The 22240-nt window shown below is 40.4% G+C and overlaps 1 protein-coding gene across 3 annotated transcripts in view; it reads right to left on the bottom strand.

Moving 5' to 3' along the window:
* Nucleotides 1–22240, bottom strand: part of GRIA3 (glutamate ionotropic receptor AMPA type subunit 3) — a 348477-nt gene that overhangs the window by 53738 nt on the left and 272499 nt on the right. For all 3 annotated transcript variants that reach the window (XR_004081630.1, XM_031056066.1, XM_031056067.1), the window contains 5 exons: nucleotides 9663–9716; nucleotides 8032–8193; nucleotides 3994–4161; nucleotides 1615–1719; nucleotides 215–322 (listed from right to left, as the gene is read on the bottom strand). Coding sequence is in view for 2 of the 3 variants with exons in the window: in XM_031056066.1 (XP_030911926.1) it covers nucleotides 215–322; nucleotides 1615–1719; nucleotides 3994–4161; nucleotides 8032–8193; nucleotides 9663–9716 (597 nt within the window). In the remaining variant the exon portion in view is untranslated. The remainder of the gene's footprint in view (nucleotides 1–214; nucleotides 323–1614; nucleotides 1720–3993; nucleotides 4162–8031; nucleotides 8194–9662; nucleotides 9717–22240) is intronic.

Genomic DNA, 22240 nt, shown 5'->3' with positions numbered 1-22240 from the left:
GAGCTCAGTGAGCTCCTCCTGTGAGCAGACTGACTGATACATACATAAGTTAGCAGGGTCAAGCCCTCAGAACATCTCTGGAAGATACTGAACTTTCCAGTCACTTGAATTCACACAGAATTTAACATCTGCCTCCTGCCAAGGTGTCTAACACACCTCAGGAGTCACATGCTTTGTTTCCTAAACACAAACACACTACAAACATAAAACTTACCAAGATGGTAGTGACTACTATAGTTCTGTTCTCCACAGATGAAGTGTCATTAGAGGGCAGCTGATCTAATGCTGGCACATATCTTTCATACTCATTCCAATAACCAGCCTATAAAAATGGAGATTGTTACCTCATTACATACCTTTACAAGGACTCTGGTACCTGAATTTGTAAGAGCAATTGTCAAAACCTAAGGCTTTGTAATATTTCTCATTCACTGTTTTTGTCATTAAGGGACTGTATTAGCTTTACTTCCATTTCCTTAAAGAAACAATGTTCTCAAGCCGAAGAGCAACTCAGCACAAGCCAAATCTAAGTGAAAATACATATTAAATTCTCCCTATCTCAATTCACATCAGTGAATAATAATACTGTGGAATAAATTCCCATATATCCACAGTACAAGATCATACTTCAGACAAGAAAAGAAACTACACAGCATTCTGAGTAAAATTCTCCGAATTTGTGATTTTTTTGTCCAAGACAGCCCCTGCAGATCTGAGCTGGCTTTAGATGCACAGACATCATTGGCAGTGCAGGCACAGCTGCATTATCTCCAGAGTGGGACACACAACCCTCTGTGAGCACGAGGTGGCTTTATCGGCTGCCTGGTGCTGACCTTTGGCTGCATCACTGGGCTATCACAAAGGCTTTTGTATTTCTGCACAACACAGGAGTAACACTGTTCTCTGCACCCCCTGAGTGCCTGGGCCATGTTTAGAGGGACTTGGTTATCAAATGTGCAGAATTGTTTAAGGAGTCTCAGTCGTGATCAAGCAGGTGAAGAACCAATGTCCAGGTAAAATCAGGGGATTTAAGAGACTCCTAGATACATTATTCTCTCACTACTTTTGTGACCCTGTCTACCTAATGGTTTTGAACATCTGCCTTACACTTCTTTTGTAACACCAATCTAGGCAACTATCCCACTTAGGATCTATCCTTTATTTAGGGACAAGAGAATTATTATGAAATACTAAATAAAACCAAACTTAATTTCTGTTCATTTCAGAAGGTTTCACTGATTCCAGCTTCACTGTGGCTCTAAAGCCCAATATGGAGAGGGAGGGAAAGATGGAGAGGAATTTAGTAGATAGGACTAAGCACAGGACCATGACAGCAGGTATTATGCTTGGCAGAGAAAAAGCTCCAGAAGGGTTTTAGGGGAAAAAGTTGTGTTTGAAGATGACATGGAAACCAGTGAAGATATTAAGAAGGGTGAGTGGTTTACTCCAGGAACTGAATGCAACAAGGTTCCTGGGATAGGGAAGACAGCATGAAGGGGGTACTCCTCAGGACCCTGTTATTACACTGCATCTCTAGTATTTTTGAATTTCATTGGTTTGTTGGAATAAATATCTGAGATGGTGTGAGATCTGGATCCATGTCTTGAAACTCACCTTCCGTGACCCAGCAGCTTTCATTTCATACACATCAATTGTGTAATTTGTTCTCCGCCCATAGGTGTCAAACTGAATGTTCCCTGTCATTCCTTGAACTTGCACCTAGAGGGAATAAACAGAAAAGTATTTAATAAAAGATTCACTTTCTTTTTTATCTATGTAAGAGACTTGTACTGCTTCTGACACAGCCAATTGTACTGTTCAAAACAACCCCAGTCCCCATTCTCTAAGTTCTAGCTGTAAATATTTGTTAGCACTCAGCTGGTGACTCAGAGTGAGCCAGAGTGAGCTGCATTTAAATGAAATTAGCCCTGCAGGTATGTTAAATGTAAGAAAGACTGATCCTGCCATGCTTGGTCGCGCTGGGCTCACTGGTACAGAAAGGAGCATCAGCGAAGCACAAGCAACAATTAGTGCAGTTAAAGCCCTCACAATATGGCACAGAGTGATCTGCAGTACAGACCAGAATGTCATCTCATTGTTCATTCTGGGAAGTGCTTTATTTTAAGATCAGTCCCAGTGTAGGAGAAAGGAATGAATGTCTTCTCTGAATGAGCACAGACAATTGTCTCTACTGCTTATGGGGTTTTGGTCTCAGGCAGGATGGATGGGTGTACAGACGGTAAGTCATTATCATTACCTACTCACATGAATCATCTGAAGGGGAAGTATAAAGTACTTTGTCTCAAAAAAAACCCTTTCTTATTTCCCTGTATGAAAGGATGAGGCATTTTCCTTTATCACTTATCAACACTGACAAGCTGTCATCTCAGGCAGAAAAGGTAACAGTCTCAAACTTCAGTAGGGGAAAATTATTTAGCAAAAACTGTAGAAGTTACAGGAAGATGTGCTAGACCAGTCAAAGGCAAACTGTTCAGGGCTGGGGACTGATCTGCTGGTCACTGTTCAGAGATGAGGTGTGAGGCTACATAAAGCAAAAATTCCATGGACACAAAATTATCCAGTGAGCCAAATTCACACTGCCATATAGGGAGTTTTTTTTTATCAGTAAGTGGATTTGAACCTTCTTTAAAATAGTTTATATCACTACAGGGGCTGGAAAAATCAGAGGTATTCCAGTCTCCAGAAAGCTAGAGAGATAAATTGCACTTTGAAAACCAAATTTGACCCCAAGAGGTCTTATCAACTGTGGACTGAGCAAATGTATTTGTAGGGTAGTTGACATGTAAGTTGCATCCAGATGTGAGTCGCTGTGCCTGCCTCTGGCATTTACTGGAAGCTGTCTGGCTACCTTAGCACAGCAGTGACTGGGTGTCTCACAGAGCTGGTTCCACTGGCTCCATCCTGATGCCCACTGAGACATGAGCTTCCTGCACTGGACACCTCTTAGCTTCAAATTTAATTTGTTTCCCTTTGGTGGGAAAACTCTGCACTTTGCAAAACCTGGCTGCACTGAGGCAGGAAGGCTTGCCAGGACTTAAACACTTTTGGTGGCAGTGTGTGGAGGCAATTGCAAAGTGACTATTTATAAGTGTCCAGATCTGTCTGTCTAGTATAATCAATGCTAACAGGTTTGTTTGAGAGTTACTTGAGCCAGATTAAAAGCAGCAATCTTGTCTTTTGTATCTACAAAAACATTATCCAGTTTTTCCTGTAGTCACTTGCTTTAACACAAATAGCAGACTAAAAAGAGATAAAAAATCAACAGTATTAGAGACACAAGTGAGGTAGGATCCCATGCCATAACTAGAGTTAAGGATATAAAATTTGGCCATGCAGAAGGTAATCTGGCTGAGTGCAAAGTTATGCCAGGAATCAGAACTGGTTGGAGGGAAAACTGTTCCTAGGTTCAGGATGGTGCTGAGATCTACCAGTACTAATATGACCAACAACAATTTCTCCACTGTTTTAAACCAATCTGAGTTGAATTTTTACTGGCAAATTATCAAAACTGCACACATGCATTTAAGTTCATAAACACAACTATCCCTGCAAGAATTACAACACATGTACCAAAGACCCAGTCTAGTTTGTCAGATTTGCAGATTTCCTCACTTCAGAAACCCCCAATGTGTGTTTGATTGCAAAATGGCTCATGCTTACTCTCCTGGGAAGCTGGGGTGTTACAGGGGAGCTGGAGGATTGTAGGTGCTCTGGCGGGGACAATCAGGCAGCTGCTGCATCAGTACCACAGGGATTTTTGCCAAAGTTTTGAGAGCTAGTATGCTACACCTTGCCCTCTATTGAATATATTTTATCCATCCTTTGAAGTTCATCATTAACTTTGTTTTTACTTTGCTCCCCCTGAGGAGCTGTAGCTGTTTGTGCCAGCACAGAAGCTCTGTGCTCATGGAGCAGGACACAAGCACTACAGAATTGCTGCTGTTGCTCTTTAGCTGTTATCTTTGCCCTTACCATTTTCAGTGCTCTCTCTATATCAATTCCTTGGCTCCATGGCACTGCAGGGTTAGCCAGGCAGTCTCCAGCACTGCCTCTCCTGGAGACATCCACACGCTGCCTTCGGAGGTACCGGAAAGCCTCTGCTATCACCAGGACTGCATCGTGGGTCAGTGCAGATGTGTACTGCAATTGACACAAAGAAAATACAGCAACAAACTGCAATTTTAGAATTGCCCCAGGTATCACATCAAGTCCTCCTCTTTGTTAGAACAGAAGAATCATGCTTGCTGTTCAGGGCCGGTGACTGATCTGCTGTCACTGTTCAGAGATGAGGCGCAAGGCTACATAAAACAAAAATTCCATGGACACAAAATTATCCAGTGAGCCAAATTCACACTGCCATATAGGGGGTTTCTTTTTATCAGTAAGTGGATTTGAACCTTCTTTAAAATAGTTTATATCATTACAGGGGCTGGAAAAAATTGGAGGTATTCCTGTCTCCAGAAAGCCAGAGAGATGAATTGCACTTTGAAAACCAAATTTGACCCCAAGAGGTCTTATCAACTCTGGACCCTTGGCTTCCTCCTTCAGCTGGTGCTTTGTAACAATTCCACAATTTCAATAAACAAATTAAAAATATTTTCATTCTGTATAGCATATAGCAGCAAAATAACAATACCAGTTCACAGTTGCATAAAATTTCAGTTTAATTGGAAACTTGCTCATCTAGATGAGCTTACTACAAATGTCTGCAATTCCATGCTGGACCATACTGATATCAAAAGAAAGCTCATATTTGAGTTTTTGCATTAGGTATGTTTTTTGTTTTTAACAAGATTGCCAAGAGAGCTTTGACTTGAAGTTAACATAAATCATTTCTGTTTGGATCACAGTCCTGATTAGGTAGCATCTGTGGCAAGGAGTAGACGAGATTACTTTTCTTAGAAAACAGCTATACAAGCAAGTAATCACAAAATACACTTTAGGAATTACATCACCTTGGTAATTCACCATCTGCCTTCCCTTACTTCATGATAAATCTGCAGAGGGTGGTAAGCTCTGAGGAGCAGCAGCTCTGGAGCAAAACCCCCAGACAACTTAACTTACATATTCCTGTGGCTGTCAACTTCATTCACTGCTCATTGCATTTTATCTGGTAACACCCCACAATGCTATAAATTTAGTATCACCTAGAAAATGTCATCAAAGAGGGAGTTCTTTTGGTATTTGACATCCCTGGGTTCCACTGGCATTACAGCACACCTGTAATTCCAGGGTCTGTGTAGAGGAGACCCTTTCAGCATGGACCTGCTGGGAGCAATTGAACGTGCTCAGTCTGTAAGAGCAGATTTCAAGTCCCTTGTAAGTGAACCTCAACACCTCCACGTCATTTGTAAAAGAACAAAGGAAGAAATGGAGAATGGAAGCTGCACCTGCCTTTCTTTTGGCTGTCTGTGGTCCCATAGAGATTCTGCCTCCTAAGAAACCTTGTGCTGGAGTGCAGGCCATAAGACTTGCTGCCCATGTGTGAGTTAGAAAGGCAGAAATCCAAGTTTCAGCTGCTTGTTCAGCTACTCTCTTTGTGGACAAGATTTATTATATTCAGAAATTAATTATATCCTGTAGGGCAGAATAGCAGAATTGGAGGTTCTGCATTTCTTAAAACTCAGTATTATCTTACTGCAAGATCTTCAGTTTGATACCAAGCCACAGGAACTCTGCACAGAACAAGGAGTGTCTGCATGTGCAGATCAAGAGAATTGTCATAAAAAAGAGTGCAAAGGTAGGGCTGTGAAGAAGGTGATAGAGCAGACATTTCACTGAGCTTTAAATGACAGCAGCTTAAACTCACTGGGAGTGGGTGGTGGTTCCTGCTCTGACTGTACAGCACAGGCACTCTTCTGATCCTGCCCACCTTTATCTCTCCCTGTGATGCTTTGCAATAATCACTCTCTCCTCTTTTAGAAAGTTAACAAAGGTTATATACATCACAATCCACACAATAATACAGAACTGGACAGTAATTTTAACGTATTTGTTCCTGTATTAAAAAAATGTCTTGTATTAGCTGTCCAATCTAGCACTACATAAAACTTACACATTGATAATTTTTTCAGCAGACTGCGTCAATTGTCAGTAACCTTAATGCAGTCCCTTCCAAGTCATGCCAAGAGAGCTATCTAATTTTCTACTTTATTTGAATTCTACTTATAAATGCATGAGCATGCAAAGAGAAAAAAGAAAGAAAGAAGGGAAAGGCTGATAAAATGCAGAATAAATTAAACATCAGGACTTTAATCTCTAGGCAATTTTATTTCCTAATCAAAAATATTGTACATCAATTCTTAAGTATGCTTTTTGTCTGATTGACAAATACTGTGCACATTTCTATAATGAGCTGTACATTTGTGGAAAGGTAATGTAATCTTTGTGTTTCTACCATATACTTAAGATTCTTTTTTAAGGAGGGAGAATAATTTTTTCCTCAAGGTAAATTGCTTTCAAGTGGAATAAAATCATCTCAGGTTAACTTTGTATATTTCAGAGCTGTTAAGATTAGAATGATACTTATCTTCACTTCTGCATCACTGCTAGAAAGCTTTAGAAAGCAGGACTAAGTCCTAATTCACAGGCAACAATACAGAAATCCGGTTTTTGTGGGCCTCTGTTTGCCTTTCTCTGCTTCCTCTGAAATGCCAGAAAGGCGTGGGATTAAGAAAATTTTCCTCCCTCACAGAAATGTCATGATGCCAGGGATGGAACTATCTCCAAATGGCACCAGTCATTAATGAATGGCACTGCCAGAAGGAGCAGACTCTGTAAGTGGCTCCTTTTCTGTCTGTAGCCCAACCCAGGGCTACTGCCTACCCTGCTGCCCCCCACGCATGGAACTGGAGTGGATTTTTCCTTCCTATCTAGCATTTTAATACTTTACTGAACTTAGTCTTAGCAGACTAAAAAGAGATAAAAAATGAACAATATTAGAGACACAAGTGAGGAAGGATCCCATGCCATAACTAGAGTTAAGGATATAAAATTTGGCTGTGCAGAAGGTAATCTGGCTGAGTATAATATCTCATACTGAGATATTACTCCAGTTTATCAAAGTAATTTTGAATTCCAAATCTGTTCCATCAATTTGCATGTGTCCTTGCCAAATCAAACACCAAAGACATGAACTGTCTTGTCAGGGCAGTGGATTTCAGGCTTGGCTGCCCTGAGAAATCAGTCTGTACACTACCATACCCAGGTTTTATTCACTTATGGACAGCAGTGAAAAAGAACAGATCCCACCAAAAGAAGACGAGAAAGAAGGAACATTACTAATATGCAGTGCTCCTAGAAGATTTTATGACTTCTGTGCCTAGACAGAGTTTCCCTGATGCACTCCTTCACAGGACAGTGAATAGCATCCCCCTCTATGAAAGAGATGCTGAGGCAGAAAAAAATCTGGGTGAGATAGTATCAGGTTGCAGGTTTCCTAATAACAGGGTGTATTTAATTCATCTAGTCTGTGACAGTTTTGGTGAACCTGGGAGTTTAATCCAAAAAATTTTTGAAAAATTTTATTGGTTCTAGTTTTAATAGCCAGACTGTTTAAGTAAAGGACAGTGGTGCAAAACAGAGGCTTAGATTATGAGGATAACTGCCAGCAGTAACTAGGAGGCAGCAGTGGCTCCTTAGTGAATCCAGAACTACTTCACTTCGCATGTGAAATTCTCTATTACCATTAAAATGGACTAGTAATCCACATTTTGCATCTGAAACCTAACCTAACGAGCCCCCATATCCAACCCAAGACTAACTCAAGAGGTTCACATTAGAAGTTTTTATATCCGTTGCATAGTGACAAGATTTGCTTCTGAGGAGCTCCCACCATGGTGGGCACTTGGTGTAACAGCTTCTGCCTCTTTCTTCTGGAAGGGCAGTGAATGTTGCGACATATTCTCATCAGGGATCTGTATCATACTCATGCATATATCTGAGGTTACAAACTCCCAAAGACTTGTTAAAAGCATATCATGTCCATCACTGATAGGTTACAATAAATACCTTTAATGGTGAGTTTTTGGCTTCAGGGAATTCCCTTTCATCAAGCCTCATCCAGCGCTGTAGAAACTGTTGAACCATTGGATTTTCATTATTAACAATCTGGAATCCAGTAATATTGGCACCTCCATGCATTACTCTCTCCAGAACAATGTCTGTGAAACCCTGGGAGGACACATGTAGAAAAAAAGGAATCATTGTCATCCAAAGCCACTTTCCTCTGGTTCAGTTTTACCTGCTACAAGTTCAGCACAAGGAACACTGCCTAATGTCCCTCTTGTTAGCTGAAAATATTCTACCAAGGAGACAACTACTACCACAATTAGTATTTTGAAAGTGGCATAGAGTAGAATTTAAAACATCTTCTTGTTTGTTGCAATAGAAAACTTCCCTTTTGGGTTGTGGCAATGTGGTAGGTAATATTTGCTAGTCAGAAAGAAAACAGAAGGGGAACTTGAAGTACCATTTCCTCTTTTGTCCTGATCATGGTGAAAACTGGTCAAGGACCTCAAATCCCATTTGTACAGCAAAGTGAACACAAAGGTTCAGGGCTGGGAAAGAAAACCACTCCAGCTCTTGCCAGGCAGTTCTCCATCACAGCATCACTCAGCATGTCACGTGCAAGCAGAATGGGATGATTCTCTCCCACTCTGTTGTTATTTATACCTGAGGCAGTAAATTGGAGTCTTTTTGATTAGTATGACTTGATTGCAGTCATGTTTATTTGAATGTCAATGGTTACACATACTAAAAGGCAACCCAGAATAAGAACCTCTGTATTTCTATGCACGAGCTAATCAGTGAGATCATGTCTGCTTCTTATAATGCAAAATGATGCATCTTAAAGTCATACAGTACTTATACTAAATAAGGATATTTAAAAATTTGTCTTTTCTGCTTTAATCACATCAAAACATGGATACAGAGAATCTTTGAGTAATTAGGATTGCCAACTAGAAAGTGAGAGTTTTGGAAAAACTCACATTCTTCTACTTGCAGTTGTCACAGAACCTAAAAATGAGTCTTCCTGCAGGATGAATTACAATACAAGACTTTTTGTAAGGAATTTAAGTAGATGGTGTTTCAAAAGCATCACAAACACCCCTGAAAGTCAATCCTACTCTCCAGAAGAAGCTCTGATACAGATAGAAATGTACGGCCTCTTCCTGGTAGGTCAGCACATACACAGGCACAACCCTACACTCTGAAATACAAAAGAAAGGCTAAACAGCCTTGGCGGTTTACTTGATAGAATTGTTCTAATTTTCAGCTTTTTACCACTTATACAGAAACATGCTACAACTATTTTTCCTAGAGTGCTTAAATTCAAAATATGTTTATAGAAAATTACAGTCACAATTTATGAGGATAGAAATATCTAATTTATGAGGATAGAAATTACTGGAAAATATATAGTTAAATTATTACTTTAAAATTAGTAGAGGACATGGCATTTTCTGACAAAAGAAACTGAGTAGAGATGACATACCAGTTATAGTATTTACTGAAGCAATTTCTCAAAATCCAAGTACTCATCCATGCATTTCCACTTCCTGATTAAAGTTTCCACAACCTGAACAGAATATTTTACCCTCTAAAATGCAGCTATACTTTCCATGAAGAAAAGTTCTTACCAGGTTAGCTAACATGTAGTGATAGCCTCTAGAATGTTTGCCGAGGATTACAACCTGTGTGGAGAAAAACATTACAGATTATTCAGTTGTAAGAAGATGACTCTTAATGAGAGCAAAAAAGACAGAGAATGAATATTTTGATAATCTTCCATGTTCAATCCACGGGCAGCACAAGTATTGCAGATCCGTGGCATTACAGACAAGATGTAGTCCTTTGTGTTTTTCAAACACACAGGCAGAGTACAACAAAGAGTAATTCACAAGGCTGGGAAGACTCTGCTTGCAGAAATGACCTTACCTGGCAAATTCACTCTTGTGGTCAGTGTCCTCCCTGCTGACCAGGTTAATTTTAGTAATCAGTTCAAGTATTTCTGCTCTGAAACGAAGTAACACTGTATCTGCCAAAAGTAAACTCCTGTTTACTTTGTTCCTTGTTTGTGGAGTGTAGGAGAGGTGCAGGACACAGCCCAGCCTCTCACTGTGTTTATTAACCTGTACCAGCACAGCAGGGCTGGGCAGGCTCCAAGTTGAACAGGGAGTTCCCTACAAGAACCCCAGCCAAGCCTTTTCATGTATGAATGTCTAAAGTTAGATTCCCAAAGTTATAAGCAGTGACCTTCATTGCCTTTTGACAGGTTCCAAAAGGCCTGAAAACCTGTCATTTCTGGTGCATCTAAATGGATACATCTGACCTTACACTGTTTTGTCAAAATTGCCACTAAATGTTATGTTGCACGTTCCACTAAGCAACATCTCCTGCCCTGGCTGACCTCACTTGGGCATCTCCCCGTACAAACAGTCATTAAATGGAATTGCTAAGGGACAGGAGGGCAGCAGGATGAACTCAGCAGCTGGATTCTCTGAGGGTAATGGGGAACAGTGGAGGCAGCACTGTCCGGCAAGCCTGAACTCTGCCATCCTGTGTGCTCCTCCACTCCAGTAATCCTGTGCTTTTGCAGAAGGAAGGAAAACAAACACTTCCCATGTCTACACAGCGGGCAGCTGGCTCACCAGCAATGCCACTTGTGCAAAACTGGGCCCTTGCCTTCAGATTATAACCTCAGAAACAACCATCCAGTCCCACAGCCATCAAATGGAACAACATCCACCAGTAAGAATTTAATTTATAATTGTGCTGATCACATGCATGTCAGGACATAATCCATTCTACCCGGGACTGCTGGGTTAAAACCAATTGTAATAAACAATTACAATTGCAATATATGTCCTACAAGCAGCTCAAGCAAACAGATGATGCTTTTTGATGAACCATCTGAAAATCTATACATAACCATACAAAGTTACTTCATGATCAGACAAACACACTCCAAACACCACACTTTAAAAGAAAACATAACCATTTAACGTCTTTGCTAAAAACAGATGACATTTGAGTCACTGACTTTAGATATACTGCTGAGCCTGCTCAAGTTCTTGATTAAATTATTAAGCTGCCAATTGCCTCTTTGGGTAGTATTGTCCTTAATAGATGCCATTTCCTTTAAATCCACATTTAATTCTGTAGGAATTTGCATACTTCCAGCAGCCTGAAAATAAACTGTTGTTCAGGTCCTCTTGAGAACTGTACGTACACTCTGTTGGTAGAAAGCATCTGCTTTCCTACACTCACATTTGTTTTCTGTGGAAATGTGCAGGCTTCCTTCAGATCATCTGGTGTGCATGCTATTTGCATACTGAATTCTCTGTACATTTTAATTTCACCTTAAAGGCAGGTTAGAGACAAAAAACTTATTTAAGAACAACAATTGTGGTTTTAACCTTAACAACAAATAAGAAAGATTTTGCGTTTCTATGCAGAAATGTGTTTATTTAAGAGAAAAATATCACCACAGATGAAGTCAGAGGCTGTAAGAAAAACATACATGGAACTGCTACAGGCCTCAGGAGCAACACTGCAAATAGGAAATGTAGGACTCATTAGCATAGATCAGACTCAACTTTCATCTCATCTGTTGTCATGTCTTCAAAATGACTTTGTTTATTAAACCTTTGAGAGGTCCAACATACTACAGTCAAGTTGTAATTCATAAAGCATCTTTCAGAAGTGACCTGACAGCATTTCTATTCATACAATCAGCCACATTGGCTCATAACTATTGAACTGGATCTTAACAATGTGTTTAAAATTCACAACACACTACACAGCTGTCCTAAATCTTAACAAGTACAATTCTCCTCCTCCCTCACTTTCCACCCTGCACCAACTGTCCAGCATGTTGAAGGGAGCTGTTGGATTAGCAAGCCCAGCAGAAACAATCACAGACATGTGTTACTCCCAGGGGAGCCAAGTGACGGATAAAGCTTTTTTATGAAGAAGGAAAACAGAAGTATAACAGCATAACAGGAGTATAACAAATAAATCTCATCAACTGCTGATATATTGTGAAGCTTATACAGAAAGTGGGATATTGAATAGTGGTGGTGAATAGAAAGCCAGGATTACAGGGCAAGGATTTCATAGAGCTACATGTCTTTCATAAGTTTGACTTCCAAGACTTAATATTGCTTTCACCTTGACTGAAAGAAAAGCTTATAAGATTTTACACTGAACAAAGGAGAAGAGAAAAAAATAGCTGGAAACCATAATGAATAATTCAGATTTCTGATCCCACATAATTCTTGCTTTGTAGATAAAAAGATCATAATGTCAGGTTTGATATAGAATCAAATAAAGTTTGTATTTTTAATTAACTCTTTATATATTCCCAATTAATTAAGAGAACATCTAGAGGGAACATAACTAAAATGTATCGGCTTTCAAAATAAAAGTAAAATCTGCTGGTCAGCAGCAGGCTTACTTGAAGTACAGACCTATATGCTTGATTGACAAATTAAATCACCATTGGCAATTTTACTTTTCCTTCTGCCTAGGGGAGTTATTTTTTGAATGCAAGCATAAAGACAATTTTGTTTCCACTGCATCAGTCATCATTATAACAAGTAGGCGACTACAAATTTTTTGCCTTTTCCGATTTTTCCTAAAGTTCTGGAAGACAGCACTAAAGCTATTAATCGGCTAATACTAAGTTGGTATGAACCACTGTGGTATTTCTAGAGCAATAATGACAATTCTCTCATGAGGACACCCATGACTTTCCTGCACTGGTGAGCTCAGAATTGTACACAGCTCTTCAGATGCAGCCTCACCACTGCAGAGTAAAAAGGAAGGGTCATCTCTAGTGACCTGCTGACCATGCTAATCCAGTGCAGCCCAGGATGCTGTTGGCTTTCTTTGCTGTGACAGTACAGGGCTGGCTTGTGGTCAGCTCGACTGCCAGGACCCCAGGATCCTTCTCTGCAGAGCTGCTTTCCAGCCAGGAAGCCTCTGCCCAGTCTGTACTGTGCATGGGGTTGCTCTTTTTCAGGTGCAGGGTTTTGCACCTCCCTTTGCTGAACTTCATGAGGTTCCACTCTGCCCACTTCACCAGCCTATCAAAGTATTGTAGCAAAACTACTTGTTGTACCTGCACAACTACTTGGTGTATCACTCCTCTTAATTTGGTACCATCTGCAAACTTGCTGAGACTGCACTCCATCCCACAACCTTCAGATCCCTCAGAGAGAGGTTAAACAGGATTTGCCCCAGTACCCTCAGGGTACCCCAAATAGTAACTAACCTCCAGCTGGCCTCTGTGCTGCTGATCACAACCCTCTAAGCCCAGCAGTTCAGTCATTTTAAATCCACCTTCCTGCCTCTGTGGGCTTTAATTTCAAAAAGGCATTGAAAAATACAAGCTAAGAGGATATGCTTGCACTTTTACTGAGAGAAGGAGCTATCATGAATTTGGCAGCACTGAAAGGAAAACTACCAGGTCCAATTAATACCTGTAAGGAGCATATCCTTCCTACACTTGAATCCACTGCTATCTGGTCAGTTTAGTCTGACCAGGATGTCAGACCAAAGGACTTATCATCCTTTATTTACAAATGAGAAAAGAAATAAAAAAACTAGATCACAAAAGCACAGATTACGTCATCTACAGCTCAAACCCACAGTATTTTACGAGTCTATTAGATCTTTCCATAACATAAAACACTGATGCTGACAGGCAATATTGCCACAAAGAGGGTCTGAAAATTTTTACTCTGCTTTTCATACCTGACAAGTGGCAGAAATGTGCCACTTTAATGGAATGACAGGCAGAGATCTGACCTGCTGTAATGTGTCTTTCCATTTTCACCATATCTGGGAACAATGGGGCAGTGTTAACTCTAGCGCTCTTCTTTCCTATGTTTCAGAAAGACAGTAGTAAGCAAAATTAAATCTCCCATAAGATCAGAGTTAAAAAGTGTTTTTGTTGAGGCTATTTATACGTTAATTTGGGTTCCATTGTTACAAAAAGCCTACACTTAAAAAAGAATCTACTGTTTTTCAAGTGTACATGCACATTTCTGAGGACAGGAGGACTTAGCTACCCCAAGTTAGACAGTAACATGGCTTTACACCTCACTATAGAAATATAATTATGACACCTTTGCCTTCAAAGCAGTGAGCAAATGTCAGAAGTGATCACACAACTCTTTCTTTCCCACAGCAAACAAGTAAAACTGATAAATGGACTCAGGGATAAAAAAATTTTAACAGCGTCATCAGGATGAGCTCTCAGTGTTGATTGCACTTCATGGGAACAGAGGGATATCAAGCATAGCAACAACTGTCTGGCAAGCCCAAATTGTTGTGGAGCACACTGTCTTCTCACCTGGCTAGCAGGTCAGGTGTTTTCAAGCTCCTAGCCCTATTGAAAGCATTTCTGTTCTGAAGATGGAGTTACCTGAAACTTATCTCAGATCTGAGCAGCTCCTACCTACATTGGACTGAATGACTGAAAAGCTGTGCCTGGTGATGCAGCACCCTACTGAACCAGCTCATTTGTCTTCAGGACAAAATGAAGAAAGGAGAGGAAGAGACTATCAGGGTGACCATCCAATTAGTTTAATAGAAACTGAAGGCAAGGCCCAAAAAGTTGTCAGTATGTTAGCAAGATGTTTTACCTCTCTTGAGTGCCATCTGCAAGTTCTGCATCTCAGCTCTGTTCCTACCCCTCAGCAGAAGGAGGAACTTCTGCAGCACTGCAGAGTCCTCTCGTGGCCTCCTGCCCACTCCTGCAGACCCTTCCTGCACTGGGGGAGCTGCCTATGAGGTCTGCAGCCATGGCACTGCAGTTCTCTGCCTCACTGCACTACAAAGAGCAAAGCAGGAGTCACCTCTAGAGTGTCAGTGACCATGTGAGCAATGGACAGTAGTACATCATCATTCCTCACTGTGTTTGCTCTGCACAGGTCACCCCTTGTCACGTAAACTTTCCAGACAGAACTAGGAAAAACAGGAGGAAAACAGGAAACAAAACTTCTCTTGTGGGAACAGGAGTTTCCTCATCTAACCAGATATCACAGTAAAAATAAGATCCCTTGTAACCCCAGTAGCTCAATTTTACAGTAAGCTGGCAGAGCCCACTCACCTGTTTTCCAATTTACACACAAGCCTCTGAAGAAAGACCATATTCCCTTTGAGGATCATAAACACTAGACAAGGTTCAATCTTCTCTCAGTATATTTATAAAAAAGAGCTTTTTTGAGTCATGATTTTGACTCTATCACATCAACACCACCAGTGCCAGTATATGAGGTTCCACAGGAACCACAATCTCATGGGGACAAAAGATACATCCCAGCTACTGGTGGTCTGTCACTGCCAAACAAGTGATGCCTGTCCTGCCTTTAAATCTGCAGAGACAAAACCATTTCCACATTCTGCAGGAGCTGCTTCCCTCACACAAAGGGTCAAAACCTTGTGACTGTAACTGTAGTGCAAACCCAGGGAAGGCAATTTATCTCTTCACTTGGTATTAATGGGACAGGAATTGGGCCACCAGGGATTGTGATGCTGTAAAATATGCAGTAAACAATGATTTCATTTATATGAAGAATGAGTACTATATTAAATTTGAGTTAAATATTAAATGAAGAATGTGTTAAATATTAAGATGAAGATTCCACACACATAGTATTTGTTGCAGATAAAAAATAACTGAATATATATTTGAGATTAATTCATCCACCATTTCAGAGCCTTCCTGCCCTTTAGAGAATGTCACAAATCCACACAGTCTCAATTGATGTATTTTGTATTTTTGTGCAGTACATGGACCTAAGAATTTCACTTCCATGCTACTGCCACCTTACACATTTGTGACTACATTTTATAACCGAATCCTCACTTTTCTCTACAGCACAATATCAAGATCATTTGTTTGGGCATATAAAACATTCTTCAAACAGCTTTTGGCTGTTCCGCAGCGAATCTCTCACGGGAGATTCTCTCCTAGAGAACCGGAATCTCCTGGAAGGAGAGGACAAAAATGTGCTTGGAGGAAGCAGGGAATTGATGCCTCCGAAGCACTTCATTAGGTTTTCCCCCTCTGGTCCCCTTCTTGTGTCCTTCTTTGCCTTGCCTCTCTCCTTCAAGATAGTCACATCAAGAGTGAAATTCTGCTTTTAGGCCATCTCCAGAGAGATGGTGGTTGTACATGTTAATCCTTGGAGGGTAATGAAATGCAACATCTGAAAGCTGTGTTGTGGTTCATTCTCCCTCCATATGGCTACAACTTCTTTTCCCATAACTAATCTGACATTTGCTGATTGAAGACTGTGTAGTGGAATACACATTTAATTTGTGCATAAAAGGTTACATTAGAAATTATTTCAGAAAAAAAGTACAAACTGCAACATTGGTTCTGAGGGCATGATACTTTCCCCTAATTTCTTTCATTGTGCTGACAAAATCTTCTGTGCCCTGAAAAAATTTTCTTAAACTCATTTTCCTTGATATGACTTAGCAATATTGTCAGATTAATTAATCTGTTGGCACAATTATTGTTAAAGGACATACTCAACTGCAAAACGGATCAGAGCACACAGAGATTAAGAGTTCTATGATCTCTGGTAACTGCCATTCATAATCACAATTATTTACTCTTTAAACAGAATAAAATTCATGAAATAAACTTTCTATCAAAATTTCTTCTTTGTTCAGACAGACAAAACCAGTGTTATATCTCTCAGGCCTGTATCTCTCGTCACAATTCACATCCTTCAATACAAAGACCTTCACGTCAAAAATAATCAAAACTTAAACTACCTTGCATCACTTGAAGCTACTTAACTAAAAACATGATCAGATACAAGGGGCTGTTACAACCAAAACAAAAATTCTTTGTGCCATATGAGAAGGATACTCAAAATTGCTGAGACCTTTCCCCCTTATTTTGCCAAGATACCTTCACTAAAAGATACTTGCTCCCAGACAGCTTCCTAGAAGGGATGTGTCATAGAAATTTTTAAATAGTGAATTCTTTAGATTCTTAAGTAAGGGTGATGAACTAAAAATCCAGTTGTGTTCTGGAGGAGTTTTGGTAGCTGTATTTATGGGAAGCAAATAAATTATTACATATGTTACTCTGCAGCAGTGGTTTTCACACACAGGTAATTTTAAGGAGATAATATTTAAATTGTCTATGCTTTTCTAGTATATTTTTTTGAGAAATATCCTCCTTTGAGAAATGATCATGAAAGATGATTTAACATTCAAGGAAGTTCCAGCACTTTTTCAAGCCTCTGTAAAATCCTAAGTTCTTCTGAAATTTAAATTTCACCTAAAATTTCCCATGGAGTACCTCCCATCAGCATGTCAGAGTAAAATCCCAGTGTTATTCCCTGGAATTGGACAAGAGTCCTTGGAAAAAGAAGTCTGCTTATATAAACTATTACTGCATGTCAGGATCACTTCAAACTATTATTTGGATATAACCCAGAAGTGTCGCAGTAATTCAGTCCCAGTGCTCACATGAGAATTTTTTGGAAGGGGTTCTGTACTGCAGAGCACTGCTTTCAAGCAGACCAAAAATACTGAATAGTAGCCATTCTTTTTTTTTTTCCCCTTTTTAAGCATTTCCTTTCCTTTTCAAATGCCCTACAAAATTTAGAAAAAATAGTGCAATCTCCTCTAGGAAAGACAAGGTTACTTTTTCTTATTTTTAATTATAAATAGCATTTTACTGTGACTGGAATTGCACTCAGTTTGCTTTTTTTCAGTGCTTTCAAAGAGTCTAAAAGGTTTATTCTGCTTCACTATGAGCAGCACTCTGCAGTATTCCCATATAACTTCGTGCATAAACCATGAACTGAAAAAGATTATGAAGGGTTAATTTACTTTTACTAGATTTTTATGCAGCAGGGCTGCCTGTTTTACTCATGAGGTAACAGAGATACAGCAATAATTTTCTTTTCTGATTCTTTACATGCATTTTCCCAGGATAGAAGATACTTAAGGTATTTTTTAAGTGTCTATGTATATTGTTGATAATTTTATTTATTACACATTTTGGAAGACTGAGCTTCCAATAATATATACACCATTATACCTCCAAGTGCATGCCTATGGTGTGACACGAACAAATTTAATTTAGTAACATGGGCTTTTTTTAAGCCATGGAACATTAGTTTTCTCTAAAATTATTACACTGCTTTCCAGCTCACTGGTTGGATTCTGTGGGGTAAGTTTGTATTTGAGTTGAGTTGATTGATAGGGCCTGATTCTCTATAAAAATAGTCCAAGCTCCCCCTGATGTCTTAAATCTGCTCCCCAGAGGCAGGTGGAATTGCACAGCTAAGAGGGGATAGGAGACAGGAATCCCATATGAATGTGCAATTCCAGCAGTGAGAGACTGGACTGGGATGTACTCTGGAATGCCTGATCCAAACCCGGCTGGAGCCTGCAGCAAACACACCTGAGCTCTGGATCACGGCTCTGGAGCTCACCTCTGGGGATGTCTCCCCACAAGTCTGTAGCTATGAACTCCCAGGGTGTTCCAGCCTGCACCACCAGCACCTGGGCTCAAAAAGCCCAGGGGGGTTATCCCCAGTCTGAAAATCTTGCTCTCTGAACTGCACTGTAACTGTGCTCCATGAGATGCACTTGGGAACACCTTGGTCCACGAGGGGCCCTGGAAAGCCCCAGTGGCTCTCCTCCTCCCCCAGATACGTGATCCCTATCACACTGAAGCCATTAATCCCAGCTTAGTGAGCTGTGAACAAAAGACACACACTCTTGTGCAGCTTTTCTTTTACTTCTTTCCTTGTAAATGAACTGATGAGACACCAGAACTATCGTGCTGTCTCTGGTGATGTACAAGGCCTGTTTGCACAGTGGTACTGTGCTATTACTATTCATTTTGATAGTGTGTTTCCTTCCTCTCCCTGCAGTTGGTTCATCTGAATTGTCGCCAAGATGGTTGGTTGCCTTGGAAACTAATTAAGGAAAGGCTTTGGTTAGAAGCAGAGTTTCAAGCATTAAACTATTTGAGAGACAGATGCAGAAATTAAGGTAATGTCTGCTAAGATGAAAGGGCTTATCCTTTATGTATAAGGAGAAAGAACCTCATTTAAATGCCAGGACTGAAACAAAGCAACTTCTATACAAACTGATTTTTAAAGCCTGGAGGAGATGACTGAGTGAGTGGTTTGAAAATCAGTCAGGAGCTGAGAAGAGGTGACAAAGATTCCCAAAGCTATTAGAGATGGAGAGATGGACAAATAGAGAAAGACAAAAACTCAGGGAGTCACATGTTGAACAAATTATAGCCAGCTCTCCCTTTCCCTCAAATACTCTGTGTCTCGAAAACATGTCCTGTGAATGTTGTTTTTGAAAAATATCTGTAGAGCTAATTAAAGACCAAATCCCCTCCTCCAGTCCAGGTACGGCACAAGAATCATCCATGAGTCCATCTGCTCCCAAAGCTCACCAAATGCAACAGCTGGGAAAGGTGAGGGCCAATGGCCTTCAGGCCCTCTGAGGGTCCACAAGGGTAACAACCTGAGCAGCTCAGACAGTGTGGACACTGGCTCAACAGTGAGTGGGACCCTCAGAGGGCACAGGGCACGCACATGCACCATTTCTGTGCACTGAAAAGCTGCACAGAAAGGTGAGCTGTGCAGCAATTTGGGCTTTTAAAAATAACTATTAACTGAAGTTCAAAGCAAATACAATCTCTGTATGAGCACAGTGATATCAATTTAAATATCATCCTCAGGATAATGGTTGACTCTGTACTTGCAACAGCATAACTAAACAAAGATTTTGGTTCTCTGTACATTTAATGGCAATGCAGAGGTTGCCATATAAGTATGACTGTAACAGCATAACAGAATACTACAAATATTGTGGTAAAAAGAGGCAAAGTATTAAAAGCAGATGCATGTGTGTGCATTGGCATGTGCATAAATATCCCATAAATTATCATAAAACATAAAATGAGCAATTGCTACAATCACAGAAAAATAAAAACTAATGTTGACTTCAGGTTCATACACCACTGGCACAAGAAACAACAGTTGCTTGGCAGCAATCTTCCACATACAGAAGCTTCCACATTCACAGGAAGATGTTTCTGGATTAATTATTATTACTACTGATCAGATACATTTAAAACTGTGCTTTAATGTCTTTTGAACACTTTTAAGCTTTGTGTGCCATTACTTCAATCATTCTGCAGGATGACTAATAATGCTCTGATAAATTCCTGTCATTTAGAACCTGGCTTGTTTTATGATATCTGGATGATGGCTTTGGAGAGACATTCCTTTTTACAAGCTAGAAATTCTTTCCTCAGGTATGTGTGAAATGTGCTGTATGTGGGGCAATTAACCCAAGATGTTACTCTCTGCTTTAGCAATTCATCTCCTGCCCTTTATGAGTTTCTGCTGACAGGAGCAGGCCCTTTAAGGCAGATACAGCTGTCACTTTTGACTTCTCCCCATTCTTACTCTTCTGCTGGCCACCTCCTGAGGGTGCCTGACCTAAGTAATTCCCCTTTCCTCCCCAAATGCCCACACGGACTTGGAAGCTGCTGAAACTCACTGGGTGTGAAGGGAAAGAAGTGACCTTTCATTCTCCTTCACATCCTGGTTTCAACAATACTCATGGGTATCTAATGAAGAAGTGTCCTAAATTTTAAGTTTCTAGTTCATTGGAAATGTTAAAATGAGCTGTACCAGTTTCAGCGTGATGTTACACAACAGTCTACAAAGCAGATATTCTCTTGGAGCCTCAGCTGAACCCCACTGCTCCACACAGCTCCAGACAGAGGATAAAATCAGCCTGTGACACAGCTGTGGCCCTGAGCCCTGGAGAAGGTGACAGGCACACTGCTCTGGAGGGGCTGCTCCAAGCAGTGCAGTGCCTTCAGAGGACATAGCACTGCTGGGCTTCAAAGGCAAAGCAGGAGCTGAAGCTACTCATAGCTCTGCTTCAAGTGGCCCTCTGGATTTGTAGCAACTGTATTTTAAATTGCCATGGAGAACACAGGCAAACCCGCCCCAGACCATCTGTTTATAATGGAACACATAAAGCAGGAAGTTTACATGACAGTGGTCTTGAATTTTTTCATTAACAGTTTTCACTATTGTTATTTTTAATGACTGTTTATCAACCCAATACTGCAGTTCTGTGTTTATTCTTATGACACCCAAATGTGAGAGCTGCTGTGCAGTGAGCTCACTGAGATCTGAGCAGCTCTGCAGGGAGATGCAGCTGGGGCTGTACTGAAAACCTGCACACCTCCATCCCTAATCTCAGAATTTCAGACTCGAAGGTCGCCATAGTGCGAGCACAGGACAGAGTTCAGTCAATCAGATTACCTTTCTTAATCCCAGAGAGGCTTCACTTTAAGTTGTCTTTGACAGTCTGGCTGTCATTGTAAAACTTTGGGGACTGCATTCTCTACTGTAATATTGCTTTTGCTTTGTGAGATGCCTTCACTTAATACAGACACTGCCTTGGAGCCTAACCTTCATGACTAAGTTTGGAGATAGCATCCTTTTGATAAAAGCATGCAGTCTCTGGAATAAACAGGTCTTTTGTAAAGTTTCACCATTTTGATTCTGAATGGAGTTTCTTCCTCCTCGTTTGCCCTCAGGAGATTTTTTTCTAAGTGGACATAAAGCCACTCTGGTCTGAAATACAGTTTATTATCCTGGGAATAAGAAAAACGTATTTCTTTACTCAAAACCATGTCTCTAAATACATGGTTGAACAGGCTAAGGCTTACTGTTAGCTCTCAGAAGAAAATGTTCTTCTGTTTATGAGAACAAAATTTTATATCTATCTGTGAAGAAATATAGAATATTTTAGCATCAAGGGACAAGAAGTGTGGGGAGCTTATGAATTTTGCATGATATAAGTGTTGCTATCTGTATGCCTGAGAGGCCAGTAGATGATTGAATTGGATACAGTTTTGTTGTGCAAGGGGGATATAGATCCACATGCTCAGTGGTTACAGAACTACAGGGCAGGTGAACAAACAGATGGCAATTTACAGAATAACTACTGATTTCTCTGCTTCCCTCTATTTTACAGCTGAAGAGGCTTGGGCAGGGTATCCACCTCCCGGACAAAATATGTCTCATCCAAAATCTTCTGAATGGGGAATAAAAACAAATCAGCCTACAGTATGAAATTTGGCACAAAACAGGTTACCCAGGCAGGGTAGGAGCTGAGGTTC

Source organism: Geospiza fortis, unplaced genomic scaffold (assembly GCF_000277835.1).
Source record: "Geospiza fortis unplaced genomic scaffold, GeoFor_1.0 scaffold157, whole genome shotgun sequence".
Taxonomy (NCBI): Eukaryota; Metazoa; Chordata; class Aves; order Passeriformes; family Thraupidae; genus Geospiza; species Geospiza fortis.
Note: the sequence above shows the minus strand (reverse complement) of the source record. Positions and strands in the feature narration are given on the sequence as shown.